At 53.7% G+C, this 14,587-nt stretch overlaps 1 protein-coding gene across 17 annotated transcripts in view; it reads right to left on the bottom strand.

Moving 5' to 3' along the window:
- Positions 1-14,587, bottom strand: part of ANKS1A (ankyrin repeat and sterile alpha motif domain containing 1A) — a 178,563-nt gene that overhangs the window by 20,770 nt on the left and 143,206 nt on the right. For all 17 annotated transcript variants that reach the window (XM_082732322.1, XM_082732321.1, XM_082732315.1 and 14 more), the window contains 2 exons: positions 11,098-11,164; positions 5,730-5,836 (listed from right to left, as the gene is read on the bottom strand). In XM_082732322.1, the coding sequence (XP_082588448.1) occupies positions 5,730-5,836; positions 11,098-11,164 (174 nt within the window). The remainder of the gene's footprint in view (positions 1-5,729; positions 5,837-11,097; positions 11,165-14,587) is intronic.

The raw sequence follows: 14,587 nt of genomic DNA on the forward strand, positions 1-14,587 counted from the left end.
CCGTAAAGTAAGCAGTCAAATGAGATGCCATAGGACAGGGGATAAACAAGGGGGCACAAAATCTTATGGGGGGTGCTGGAGGAAAACCCACATCTCCTCACTCCCAGTCTGGTTCTCTTTGCAAATACGTAGAACCTCTACTTCTCCTCTGAGCCCTTCTCCCTCCAGCTGACTTCACCATAGCCTCAGCAAGCACTGGACCTTCACTGAGAATCCTGTGGTGGTGGGAGCCACAAAGCCAGAAGGTTTCGGTGGGCCCCCCAGTCAGAGCCACAAGCTTACTGGGGTCTGATTCCCAGCAGCTTCTTTTCCCAGGCTTCTGCAGAGTGCCCCCCCCCCCCCAACGCAGTGGGTAGATGGAACGTCTGCCTGACCCAGACTTGCACCTGCCAATGAGGCCATGTAGCACCAGCCTCACTCACTGGCTCACATGCCACGGCCCCTCTTTGAGGGGGTGCGCTGAGTACAAGCCCCAGACATAGCACATTCCTGGGAAAGGAGGTGTGGAGACTAGAGTGGGAGGCGGAAGCACGCCTCTGGGCCCAGGAGGCCTGCTTCTAGTGCCAGTGCAGGCATTTGCTTGCGGAGCAACCTCGGGGAAGTAACTTAATCCGAGAGTCAGCAGTGTGGACTCAAAGGGCCCCAGGAGTCCACGGATGGGCTCCAGGGATGCCTGTGAACATGTGAATTTTAACTGACACTTGGTGTGTGAGGAGGTCTGTGCGTCTAATAGCGACACATGGGCCCCTGGGCCCTGCCCATGGGTGCTGCTGGGGGTTGGAATATATGACCACTCAGACATTTGAGATGCTGGCACAGAACCCCTGCTGCTGCTCAAAATCAGAAGCCAAGGAACAGTCCAACTCCATCTTCAAGTGAACTCAATTCATCTCACAGACATGAAGATAGTTCTCAGCTCCTTTCCCTGTCAAAGGGACTGGAAAAGGCCAGAGCAGTACCAGGGGAAACAACAGTGGGACTGCAGTTGCTGTCACCTGACCCTGAACAACTCCACACAGTCTGGCAGACAGAAAGGAAGAGGGAGAGCAAGAGAGAGCATGGCCTGGAAAGAGGTCCGAAGTGAGCCTGCCTTCTCCCAAGGTGAAAGGGTCCAGCAGAGCAAGGAAGCATCTGGTGGTGCAGCCACCCTTGGGGCCCCCCGAGGAGGTGACCAAAGCCATGAGTCAGCCCAGGAGACGGGATCTGCACAGTCTCAGAGTGTTCCTTTCAAAGCCCAGGTCCCAGCTCCGTGGACCCTCCAGTGCCCCTAGCTGAGGAAAATCTACCTATCGGGCCCTGCTTTGCATTGGGGCACAGAAAATTTTGAAGGAGCAGCCAGCAGTTAGAGTGCTCTGTGAGCTGAAGAGGGTGCTAGGGCAGATGGAGAAGTTGAGGCAGGGAGGAGGTGTCTCGACAGCAGTGCCGCAGCAGGCCCGGGCCAAAAGGGAGCCCGTGGAGCCTCAGAGGAAGAAGGCAAAGGGAGGGAGCACGGGAAGTCAGGGTAAGAACCCAAGGGCGTGGCCTCCCTGTGCACAGAACACCGGCTTCCCAGGCTGGAGTGAGAAGCTAATCCGGAGACAGAGCATGGAGAGAAGCTCTGGGGTCTGGGGACCTGGCTGGAAACCTCACAGAGGCCAAGAAAGAATGCCCTCCTCCCCAAGCCTGTGCCTTTGAGCCCTCTCAGGGCTCACTCCTCTTCACCTGTCATCCCTCCCCAACACACGGGAACAAGCTGGCATGGCCTCAGAAACAGACAGGAAAGCAGTAGGAGCTAATCTGCACGTGGCGGAAGCCTGTGGAGAAATAAATTGACAGGAGGAGCAAGAGGCCTCCATGACAATGCTGGCTGTGAGAGGCGAGGGGCCCGCGGCTCGGTCTGTTTCTGACCCAGCCAGAGCTGGCTGCCAGACTCATTTCCCTCTTCCGTTTGTCTGTCCCCCCAGCGTAGCCCCCACCACGTGCCCGTTTTCCACCGTGCGCCGTCATCTAAGGTACACCCTGACTCCAGAGGCTCTGTGCCTGATGAGGACCGCAACCAGAGGGCCCCCCCATAACGTGGCCGTCAAGGCTGCTCATAGTTGAAACCAGCCCATCCCTCCATCCTGTCTATGCTACCCTACACTATACTATACTATACTGACCTCCTTATTCCCCACAGACCACTCTGGCTCCACACTAGCCCCTCCTCCAGGCCCCACAGCCCCGGCAAGCCCTTAGACAGCACGTGTGATCCAGAAGTTCAAAGCTGCACGGATCTGGGCTAGCATCTCGGCACTGCCCCTTACTGGTAGTGACTCCGCCCTCTGGGCCTCACAGCCCAGCTGAGACTCGACCCAACAATACACCCAGGGCCGTGAGCCAGCTCCTCGCCTAGCACACGGTCCGCATCCGGGAAGCGGGGTTCTCCTTCCCTGTGCTCTTGCAGCACCTACAGGCCTCACCATAGCGCGTACCACTAGGCTGCTCTATGTTTTCATTGCTTTGCTTTGTGTGCTTGTTTTCCCAGCTGGACCATCAGGATCCTTCAGACACATATTATTATTTGTTTTTCTGACTTCAGATCCATTCATTCATGGTAGCAGAGGCACAACACCTACTACATTCCAAAAGAGAGTCAGCCACCTACAGTCCCCCTTAGATAACCTCTGAAATGTTCTGGCCGACCCCCTTGAACCTCTCATGCAGAGAGGTTTTCTTTTTTGAAAATTAAGATCATGTCACACATGGATTTTTGTGTCTTGATTTTTTCACTCAACACTCCAAGGTGAACGTTTCTCTGTATCAGACGTTCTTCAAAAACTTTTTTTAACATCTACCTAACACTCTGGCATGTGGAGCACCATCACTGACTCAACTGCCATCCTAGGAAGAGAGGTCAGGTTCAGTCCCCAGACAGGGAGACCAGCACTCGCTGACCACCAACCACCTTCCTTCAGTGTTGATCAAATGCATTTCCTCCCTTCTCCTAGGCAAGCCCATTTCCCATGGACAAGACTCAGGGTGAAAAATGGAACTGGCTGTGATGTGTGAGTCAGTGTGGTGGGCCGGCCAGCAGAGGCAGGAGCCCAACTCCTGGGCCCTGCCTCCCCGGGACTGGTGTCGGCCAGATCAGCCGAGGGAACACCCAGCAGCAGCCCCTGCCTTTCCTCCGACCCCTCCAGATCAAACATGCTCTCTGCCCACAGGCATGGGAGGGTGAATAAAGTTTAAAGTGCAATGCTTGTCCAGCTCAGTCACCACATCACAGGAGGAACAGCCCAGAGTAAGAGGACGCTGGATCTACACAAGACAAGACCCAGGAGGGCATGACAGAAAGTGGACAATTTTCTAAGGGGCGGAAGTGTGTTCTCTGTGGCTCAAAAGGTAAACCTGGGGCCAGGGGACAGAAACCACAAGGAAACAGATTTTGGCTCAGCCTGAGTGACACAAAGAACGACCGGCTGTTACTTTGCAAGGTGGTGAATCCCCCAACACTGGAGAGCATTGGGGCCAAGATTAATCTGGAAGGGCTTGAGGCATAGCTGATGAGACCACACAATGGTGAAGGCCCTCCCACCCTGACGGGGGCTGTAGGAGCCCGTCACGGGGACATGCTCTAGCAGCAGCCTGCCTGTGAAACATTCTTCATGTCCATATGCTCCCACTACAACTAAAGCCCGGCTTCCAGGGACCCACTTGCGCATCTTGAAGAAGAGTCTCCCAGGCTTTTCAGAACCAAGAAAAACATGTGTAACCTATTGAAAACCCAATTACATGGATAGATACCACAGCTAGCAAGATGGAAATTATACCATATGCAGCGAGCGAATGTTTTTAAATAAAAATGCCCCCCCTTCTTGTGTTTTTGCCTTTTTTCTGGTTGCTAAAACAATTAGTCTTACAGTCCATCGGGCAATTTACATGCAATTACCCAGGATGCTTTGCATGGGTACTCGGGCCACTCCAGGTATCAGAAGAAACATGCTCAACTGAGGTGTAACCAGCATTCCTTCCCGCACAGACTCCGCCCGCCAGCATCCAGCCGGAAATGGGAGAGCGGCCACAGGGAACAGCTTGTACCCAGGGCAACAGGAGGGGCCTAGAAGGCTCCTGGAAAGACTGAGCTCCCGGCCTCCTGTGATGAGTGTCCTTCCACGAAAGAAAGAAAAAAGACACATTCTAATAGAGCCCTGCATCCTGTCTGGATGTTTGGCTCAGGGCCAGATTTACCAAGTTGCCCGCCCAGCTACTTTCTGGGTGTAAGCATGGGGAGAGGCAGGCAGGCGGTTTTAAAGGAGTCTTTAAATGTTGTTTGAGGGCTGGAAACCTCACCCTTTCCAAAGTCAGCAGAAGGAGGGGTGAGACGTCAAGAGCTCAATCTCTAAAATACTAAAGCACAAGGAGGGGAACACTGTGAAGTCCACAGCCTCCTCCCACCCCCGCCCTTGCCTGTCTGACAGCTGGTCTGGTAAAGGGGCTGTGCTGGGAGAGGGAGAGTCCCTCGCCACTCAGCACCAGGGGCCAACTACCCTAACTCATGGGCTGAACCACCACCTCTATCCTGGGTTTGCTGCCCTTCCCCCAGAACCATGGGGAGTCAGGGATTAGGTTATAAGAACCATTAAAAAAAAAAAAAAAGAACCATACCTATACCTAGTTCAACTTAAAAAAACAAACAAACTGCTATTTAAAATAACTGGCCCTAAACTGGCTTTGGAAGGGTGGTTTGCTACAGACTTTACTGTTTGCCCTGGAGATGGAGCCTGTCCTAGCGAGGGTTCCTCCCGGCAGCCCCAGGCTTGCTCCCTGGGCAAGCTGCTATTCAGAAAACACCAAATGCCAGCCCATCGGTGGGAAACCAACGGGACCCATACTGGAGCTAGAAGCTCCGGGCTGACTGAACCCGAACCCTTTCCTTTACTATATCCTGGAGGGCTTCCAGGAGAGGAAGGCTCAATAGTACCCTGCCTGAGCTACTTTCTGGGTGGACAGAAGGAGCACTGGATCCCAATCCCAGGTCCCAGCCAGGCCCGGACTCCACAGGCAGCATGAGGAGAGACACCTAGATTTTTCTTTTTTTTTGACACCTTCTATTGTTTAAGAAGACAGTACAAAATGATACCTCAGAAGAGCAACTGATTCCTCAGACTGCCACTTCAGCCTCTCCTCTAAGCCATGCCTGAGGTTAGGACTCCCTGAGGCTGCATGGCCACATTCCCCACCCTGGATGCTGGGCCAGGAATATACAGGGGAGAGCCTTTCTGCTGGCCAAGGCTCCTTGCTTCAGTGACTACCTGCTTCATAGCAGCGTTCTGGGGAATAAAGGAAACTTCTGGTATCCAATAGAGACGGGACAGGGAGGCACCACAGGGAACCTAGCTGTCCCAACCACCAAAACTCCTGGTGTCTGACCCGGAATGAAAGGGCCTTGAGGCCTCACCACACAACACATGGTCTGAGGCCTGAGAGGGGGACCAGTGAGGGGCAAAGGTCTGCAGGCAGGGACCCAGCCTCTCGGGAAAAGGACCTGCAAACAGCTCTCCTGACAGAACTATTTCTGGGAGTGGAGTTTAGAAAGAAGGTGCACGACGCCCGGCAGACTTCCTGGATGTCTAAGTCACTGCACCCGGCGCTTCGCCGGCACGCGGGTCTACATACCATTTCACACTCCGGTGAGGGCCACAGGAGAGCAGAGCAGCCCGGGTTCCGTGGGGCTGCAGCCCTCCCCCAGGAGGCCTCCGGGCACTTACCAGGAAGCGGACATCGTCAAAGCCATTCAGAAGCAACCTGCTCTCATACTGCTGCAGCCCAACGGCCTCCAGCCACTCCCCGACGCTCTGCTCCAGCGTCCGCGAACCTGACGAGAGAGGAATCGGCAGACGCTTGAAAAGGGAAAAACCATTAAGGCGGTAGCAGCGGCACTCAGAGGAAGACAGATGGCACTGCCACATCATAGTCATTACCATAGGGCAGCCAGACTATGTACAAGAGACCAGAGAGCAGAGGACCTGCAGCTTCTCTTCCAGGTGCAGGTCAAGGGCAGGACGGCCTGGGCTGCTCACACACACACACACACCTGCCCCCCCAGCCCCCCAGTCCGAGCGGCTCCGGGGCCACGGTGGCACATGCACGGTCGCCGCGCACAGGTCGGGGCAGTTCCTCGTCAGTGTTCGCACTGAGGCATTTCAGGAAGTCTGTTCCCACAGGCACTAGAGGGGCTGGGGGGCTTCTCTCATCCATGCAACTTCTGGAGCCCCTGTGGGGCCTTGGGCGAGGGGCAAGTCCTGCGACCTTGCAGCACACACCAGTCAGGAGAGTGCACGCCTCTTCATGCAGCGGAGGGACACAGGCACACAGCGAGGGCTCCGGGAGGGAAGCAGCGGCGACTGGTCACAAGGACCCGGCACATGCAACGCAAGCAGCACAGAACCCAGCAGGGGGAGAAAAGAGACTTTTACTTGTTTTCCCCCAGCAGTCCCGGAATAAGCAAACCATGGCCACTGGCCCTTTGTGCTCAGAGGCTCAAGACAGAGGAGCTGAGGGTGCAGAGCCTGGGCAGCTGCCCAGGAATCAAGCTCAGGTGTGGCTCAGCTGTGACAGCGACATCGCACTCCTGGGGGCCGTGCGGCCGGCGGGGCCAGGAGCTCAGTCCACAGCTAGACTCTGGCTGCTGGTGAGCAGGGCGTCTCCCGCACCAGGGTGCTGGCTGAACGGCTGCCTTCCCGGGCTGGGCTCTCTCGCCAGGGCTGGGCATTCATTTTCCTCTTGTGGTAGTGGCTGTGCCTGTGACTCGCCTGCCTGCTCAGGTGGAAAACAGGCAGGCGGATCCAGTTCTTGGCTAGAGAAGACAAAATCCAGCCCGATGAAAGAAAGGGGAAAAAGAAGCGGTCCTCTGTCAGCTGAGCTGCGGCGGCTTAAGTCTATTCACGTTCGGCGCTGTTCTCTCTTTGGCTGAGTGATAAAGACAGCAACTGTCTTCCCAGGGTCTCGGGTTCTTGACGTTCTCCTTGGAGGACCAGCGGGGAAGGGACGACATGTATCTACTCTGCTCCTCGCGCAGACAGGGGCGTGTGGCACAGTGGGGAGGAACAGAGTTTAGCCCTCCCGGCAGACCTGAGCTGAGCGCCTAACCCCCACCTACTTCTCTGGTTCTCCTGGACAAGAACAGATAAAAGGAGGAAAAGAAAAAAAAAAAAGAGGAAGGGAGGAAAAAGAAGAACCAACTACGAAAACATCACCTCCAGAGAACTCTTGACACGGTGAAAGTCATTCTGTTGTTCTCAGCACTTTCTGCCCTTCAAGGCAGTCCAAGGCCAACTGGCTTGGTTATCTAGGAGCCCCCGGCGACCGTCCTGCCCCTGTCCTAGGGCTCCCCTCTTCTATCCTCTGCAGAAGAGGTGGTGTTCAGGGACCCGGTGGCCTCCTGATGCACGCTGCAGCAGGGCTCCAGGACGCTGGGTCCCCTTTCCTTGAGTGGGGCTGTCTGCTCCAGGGAACCTAGGCGGCGGGCTCTTGTGTGCCCACGAAGTCAAGTGTCCCCGGCTGCTGATTCATTCCTGCTTGTAATCCCCCAGCCGGGCAGCTGTGGTCCTGCCTGCTCCCGGCGGATGCGTGCGCTCACAGAACCGCAGCAGAGTGCTTTGTCTGGAGGCTCCTGGGCTCCACGCTGCCTGCTGCCGGCCCCACAGCCCTCGCTCGCTCTCATAATGTCTGGCCCTCCCCCTCTCCCCTCCCCACCCTCCTCCCTTCCACGCTCAGGAAAATACATCAGGGATCGGACATCGGAGCAGAAGCTGCTGCTGCTGCCACCGCCCACGGAGAAGGACACAGCAGCACAAGCACCAGAGCAAAATGACAGGTTCCCCGGCATCGCATGTCAGCCGACACACATGCGTATGAAAGGCGGAGACGGGGAGACTCTACCTGCCGCTCAAGGGGCTGGAAACAGCTTATCGGGGACAGAGAAGGCACATTCCTACAGTTTGGGCCAACAGTTTCTAGGACAGCCAGAGAAGGGGACAGAGGAATGACACGGCCCTGAGGGCATAGCCCACAGGTGAAGTGACCGCCCCCACCCCCACTCACCACGTAAGAAAGATTGTACCTCCCTGCCAAGAGGATAAGCCATGGGGCGTCACAGAAACAGGCGATGAAATAAAGACGTTCCACTTAATATTCCTCAGGTGAGCAAGCGTACTCAACAACTTGGAAAGAGGCTTCCCTCTGGGCCTATTGGAGCCCAGGGGAGAAGCACCCGGCCCAGAGCAGGCTCCTCACAATCTAGAGGAGGAGCGCATGGGAGGGAGGCAGGCACCAAGGAAGAAGCCTGAACCCCAAGTACAGCTGTGAAGACAGAAAATGTAACATGTACAGGAGCCACATGGCCCCCTCTAAACATGCAAGGGGACGCCTACAGCTCAGCAGACTGTAGATGTCCCTGGTGAAGAAGGGGGCTCTGTGTGCAGGGAGATCAGGCCCCTGAGGAGCCTGCAGTGAACAGCTACTACAACGGCTGGCTTTAGCAAAAGAAAGCAAGTGATCTCTTCCGCTGCTCTACAGACAGGCCTTTGTTCAAAGCAGCCAGAGCTGCCCGGGCCAGTGGGAAGACTTCCCTTCTCAGGGCTCCAGACAGTGGAATGAGCTGTGAAACCTGTCTGTCAGGGATTCAGGTAAGTGGCTCCTGTGCTGGAAGCTCAGGTTCCCGAGGCCCAAGACAAGAATAAGATTCCAGTTCCAGCTAGGGTCTTGCCCTTCGGGACACGTGCCTCTGTGAAACCAGGCACACTGGGCAAGCCTGGGCTTGGTTAATGGCTGCCTGCCGGGCAGACGGCTCCTCCTCCTCCCAGGCCGGCAACCCCAGAGCCCACGCCTCCTCTTCCAGATCAAACCTAAGGACAATCTGAACCCTGCTACTGACTATTCAGAACAAACGAGAACTCTGCTCTGATCCGAGGTGAAGGCTGGTGCTCCCTGAGGTCCTGGGGAAAGCCCCCTCCCGCCCCATCGGGCAGAAGCCAGAGTTCACGGGTGGAGATGAGTCTACTCTCCTAAGCTTCCTGGCCTGGCAGCAGCGCAGACACAGTGGGCTGGGCCTCTGCAGCACGGGCGGATGCCCTCTCTGTCCAGGTGGCCGTGCTCACCGGCCTGCCCTGGACTCTGTATGGAGGACGGCTCAATGCAGTGGTGCCAAAACAGGATCCGGAGACGCAGGGCGGTAGCCGGACCACAAACTCATGTGGGTTTGTGGGGGGTAAGGGCTGGGTGGGACCCGCAGGGCAAGGAAATAGCTCCGTGTCACCACCCCCAAGGAGAAGGGCTCTTCCAGAAATGTGTTTTCCAGGGATGCTGCCACATCTCCTGATTTATCAAGGTGAAGATGTCATGGCCTGCTCTGACCCACACTCTCAAGCACATGCACTCCTCAGACACAGAGGGGTACAGGGAAGCAGAAAGCAACTTCAGCTGAACTATCAATCCCATTCCTGGCTGTCCCCAAAGCACAGCTTTGAAAACTGGCAGCAGTGTTTGTCTTGGTACTGAACATCTATTCCCAACAAACACCTGACTCTCGATAAAAGCCCACACACAACAGAGTGTGAGATTGTTTGCCTGAGTGTGGAGCCAGCACGTGGAAGCAGAGCCGCAAACTTAGCCAGAAGAGCCAACTCTGCAGACCCTAGCATCATCTAAGACGGACTGGGACGGACCAAAGTGGGCTGGGGCCCCTCTGCTGGGGGCCAGGGCAGCAAGGCTGCTGGGGAAAGGAGGCTCCAGGAACCCAGCTGGAAAAGCAGTGGAGGGAGACAAGCTAGGGGAGATGCCCCCACCTTCTTTAGGTTTTTCAATACGATTAGGTAATTATTTCATGGACAAAAGATGAGCAGTGCCACCATTTACCTCTTTTGCTCAATTTTTTGTATCTAGGACTCATTCCCAACAAACCTGTGTGGTAGGTTCTATTATTTAGATGTTTGTAGATAGGGAACTATGGGCTCAGAGGAAAGTAAGTGACTTGCTTAAGACCTGTATGTATCCAGAAGTAGTATCTGAACCCAGGGCTGAGTCTCCAGAGCCCAAGCTCTTTCCACAAGCACCGAAGCCTCGGCAGCCCTTTTCTCCCTGAGATGCACACCTGTCTCCACCCATCAGCCTTCCTGACAGGGCCAGAAGAGCTAGAGGTATCCCTTGGGCTAGGAGGCCAATCCTGGATGGAAGCTCTGGGAACCCCACCCCTTTGGTTAGAGAGGCATTTCTCCACGATGACGGGGAGAGGCAGGCCCCTCTGAGATGCTCTCAGCCTGGGAGTTCTGGTGGCAGAGGGTCTGCAGATGCTTGGGAGAAGGGGTGGGAGACTTGTTCTAGTGAGGAGGCACCTTTAGAAATGTGACCTCATCTGAGAAAAGTAACACAACCACAAATCTATTACCAAGGAAAACAACTCAGACATGGTCTCTCTGGCTGCCGGCTTCAAACAAAGGAAAATGGAGGCCGATCTCACCCCTAGGGCCTTGAAAAGAAAAGCAAGCCCAGAGCGGCAGTGATCTAGAGTAAAAATGATGAATGACTAAGTAAATGGAAAAATGCAGAGAAAGACATTAGGAGGAGCAGCAAAGCCACTCCCTCCAGGAGATATCCGCTTACGGTCTGACCCCACTGATCAACTCCAAGGCTCTGCCGCTGGCATGGAGGAGGTAAGCGAGAGCCCATTTCTCATGAAGGGTTAGTGCCAGAGCTGTCTGGGAAGCTGGAGAGACCAAGCTGAGGTGTACTCCAATTTAAGCCAATCAGAGACAGCCTACATTTACACACATAATTATGGATAAGTGACAACCATTAACTTTAAAACAAACCAACCAACAAACAACAACACCTTCCTAACAAGCAGGCCTAAAATGCAATTTCCCCTCCAATATGTAAAAAGTGTCATAAGTCTGAAATAATAGCTCGGTGGGCCATACAGATCCATGAGGATCTGACCTGCAGCAGCATGGGGTGGGCAGAGGCTGACCTCTCTCGTCCACCTAATGTCATCTTCTGGGTCAGAGAAAAAAAACCTGAGCCAGAAAGGAGCCAAAGGTCTGCGTTCCACAGGGGAAAAATGGCTGCTTGGTACGATACCTGAGATCTTCTGCTGTTCCTGAGAAAAGTCAATCCCTTCGCCAATAGAGCTCATGATTTTCTCAATCTGAAACGAAAGAAAAGAGGGACAAAAAGGAGAGGCTGTCAGGCTCGGGTTAAACATTGCCAGCTCACCATCAGCACCTGCATCAGGGGTGTGAGGGCGGGGGAGGCCCTCCAGGTCTCTTCCAGATCATTCCAAGGTCCAGCACCAACCTGCAACAGATCAGAACTCTTTGCCGCTCAGATCAAGAGAGGCCCTTCTGTGACCACAGCCAAACGGGGGTGAAAGGCTCCAAGGAGAGCGAGTGGGAGACCACCTGTGCTCAGCTGCTGGAAAGGCTGGCGAATCTTCCTTCCGTGGCATTTATGTATCACTCCCTGTGGCAGTTCCCCAGCCCAGCAGAGACGGGGCACAGGGGCTACCAGCAGGCCAGACCTGGCACATTTCATTGCTCACACCAGAATTTAAATTCCATGAGAGCAGAGACTTTGCCAACTCGGTTCCCTGTGACACCCCAAGTGCCTAAAGCCTAAAGCCGTGTGTGGCAAATTCCAGCATTCAACAGATAATTGACATTGCCTGACTGCCAGCTCTGAGATCTGAGGACGATTTCGAGAGCTGAGACAAGCAGAGGACATGAACAAGGGAGCCTCTCAGAAGTCAGAGTGAAACAGGCATACAACTCTGATCAGAGGATCTTTTGCTCCCTGAAGATACAGACATGTATCCTTCCTCTGGATCATAGCAGACAGAGTGAGCCAGTCTCGAAGGATCCAAGGTCTCCAGCATTGCCCCCTGTATGGACCACCTGTTCCAGCCATCTGGCTTAGGTCACCCTGAGCCAGATCCAAGCCCCCCACTCCAGGAAACCTGGGCAGGGGCAGGGCAGAGCAGTGAGGAGGAGGCTACCTTCTCTCCTTCTCTTCCTCTCCTCCTCCTCCTCTTTTGGGTTGCAGTGATAATGAGCTCATTCATGGCTCTTTTTCCAAAAAAAAAAAAAAAAAAAGGGAAAGAGAACCTTTTGTTCCAGAGCTTGGATGCTTTTTCCTCTAAGTGCAAGTAAGCCTGGGTCTGACTATCAAAAACAAAACAAGACAAAAAAACCACCACAACCAACTTTTCAGCCAGTCTCCAGCTGGCAGACAAAGATGGCACATTTGACACCCAGCAGAAGAACACATCTTTCCCTTCACAGCCGAGAGCTGAGGCTGTTCTCCCGCCACAGAAATGCCTGCCTGCTCCAGCCAGCACCTGATTGCCCGTTAACATGCACTGTGAACTCCATTTCTGAGCTCAGCAAAAGCCAAGGGAAACACAACATAGCTGACTTATGGAGCAAGCTTTGGGGCACCTCGGCTTTACTGGCCCCACCACTCAGGGGCCGGCACCAAAGTGGCCAACACTAGAGTGGGTCTGCCCTGCCCCTTGAAGAAACCACCTTCCTCCTTCCCTTCCTAGTACATCCCTTTCTTTGGCCTACCCCCCACCCTGCCCCCTTCCAAGAGCTGCCTCCTTCAACAGGTAGCTTGGTGCAAGGTCCACCCGTGAGGATAGGCAAGTACTTCCACCCTTTCCCAGCCTCAGTGTTATGTCTACAGAAAGTGGAATGGGTCTTGCCTCCTATAATGGGCTGTTGTGTATAAAGGATTGAAAGTAATCTGTGCTCACAGCAGATGCCCGGTCAGAGGCTCATTTGCTTTCCATTCCCCCTCTGTTTCTCTCAGAGCTCCAATGAGTAAAACCTCCTTATTTTTAAAGTTTAAAAAAAAATACACTTTCACTTCTATTTTGTGACAAGTCCTCCATCTCCATGATTCAAGGTTCAAAAGGTACAAAGGTTACTCCGAGGAAAATCTCCCTGTCCCTGTCTAGCTCTCCTCCCTGCAGGCAACCAGTATAACCAGTTCCTCCAGCACGCTTGGAGATGAGTTGCAGTTTCCTGTGAGCAAACATGGAAAGATATCCTGCCCCCTATTTAATATGACATCTTGGAGATCCTCCACAGTTTATAAGAACATTCTTTTTTTTCTCCCTCAATGGATGAGCTGTGTCACCTGGTGTGGGGCTATTTATTTAACCCATCCCCTGGTGGGCATGTGCATAGTTTTCAATCTTTCCGTATTCCCAACGGCGCCATGACGAACGCTGTTCTACAGACGTGTTTGTACACATGTACAAGTGTATCTGTAGGATAAATCCTAGTTCTCTCCTGACAGTTCTTCCAGGCACAAAATCTTGAGTTCACACCAGGGACCCCACAGATCATACAATCCCATTTCCAATCCCCACGTCCAATTTTGCTAAAGGTCTTCCAGAGACAGGGCACTTGCTAACTCTCCCTGTCATTTCGCTCTCTTTGCAGAAAGCACCAATTTATAACATCAGTCTTTTCATACATCTGAAGCTTTCTTATCCAACTTCAAGCCACTGGTCTGGTTATTCCCCTAGAGCACCTCCTCTTCCTCAGGAAAGGCTTAGGAATATTTGCAGAGAGCTCTTCCTATCTGTGGAGGGGCCAACAAGGCGCCCCTCCACCCCCAGACGCACTGAAGGATACTCAGCGCACAGGTCCCAAAGCCTGGTTCACTCAGATCATAGAAGCCTCCAAGCTGGGCGAAGAGCAGGCACTCCCTACACATCTGTTGATGTGCCTTCCTTGTCCTTCTCTATATTTATAGGAGAAAAATAGGGCACTCAGGGGTGCCTGGATGGCTCCATCAGTTGGGTGTCTAATTCATTTTTTTTTTTAAGATTTTATTTATTTATTTATTTGACAGAGAGAGAGAGAGAGATCACAAGTAGGCAGAGAGGCAGGCAGAGAGAGGGGGAAGCAGGCTCCTTGCTGAGCAGAGAGCCCAATGCAGGGCTCGATCCCAGGACCCTGGGACCATTATTTGAGCCGAAGGCAGAGGCTTTAATCCACTGAGCCACCCAGGTGCCCCTAGGTATCCAATTCTTAATTTCAGCTGAGGTCATGATCTCAAGATCCTGAGACAGGGCCCCGTGTCTGGCTCTGTGCTCAGTGGGGAGTCTGCTTGAGAGTCTCTCTCTCCCTCTGCCTCTCCCCCTGCTCATGTTCTCTCTCAAATAAATAAATAAAGCTTTAAAAAAAAAAGTAAGGTCCTCAAAGTGAGAAAACTTTTTCCTATATGGGGGCAGGGAGAGAGGATGGGTCCTTATCCACCAGGCTATGGGTCTATCTTTGAGGCCAAAGAGGGTGTATGTGGGAGAATGACCACTGTAAGAACCATGAGGGTTGGAAAAAAGTGTGGTTTACTTGCCATTTTCCTCCTGGGCCTGGTTCTGGTTAAACAGGCAACTTACTGAATGAATGAAAGGAAGTGGGGGTGGGGGAAGTTTCCATTTACTTAGAGCCAGTAGTGGAAAAGCTGTTTTCCCAATGCCAGCAGGGGGGAGAGCTGAAATGGAGGATGACCCCAAGGTAGCTTTTCATATAAAGTCAAGTCACCTACAGTACACGTTTCA

This window comes from Mustela nivalis, assembly GCF_964662115.1.
Source record: "Mustela nivalis genome assembly, chromosome: 5".
Lineage (NCBI taxonomy): Eukaryota > Metazoa > Chordata > Mammalia > Carnivora > Mustelidae > Mustela > Mustela nivalis.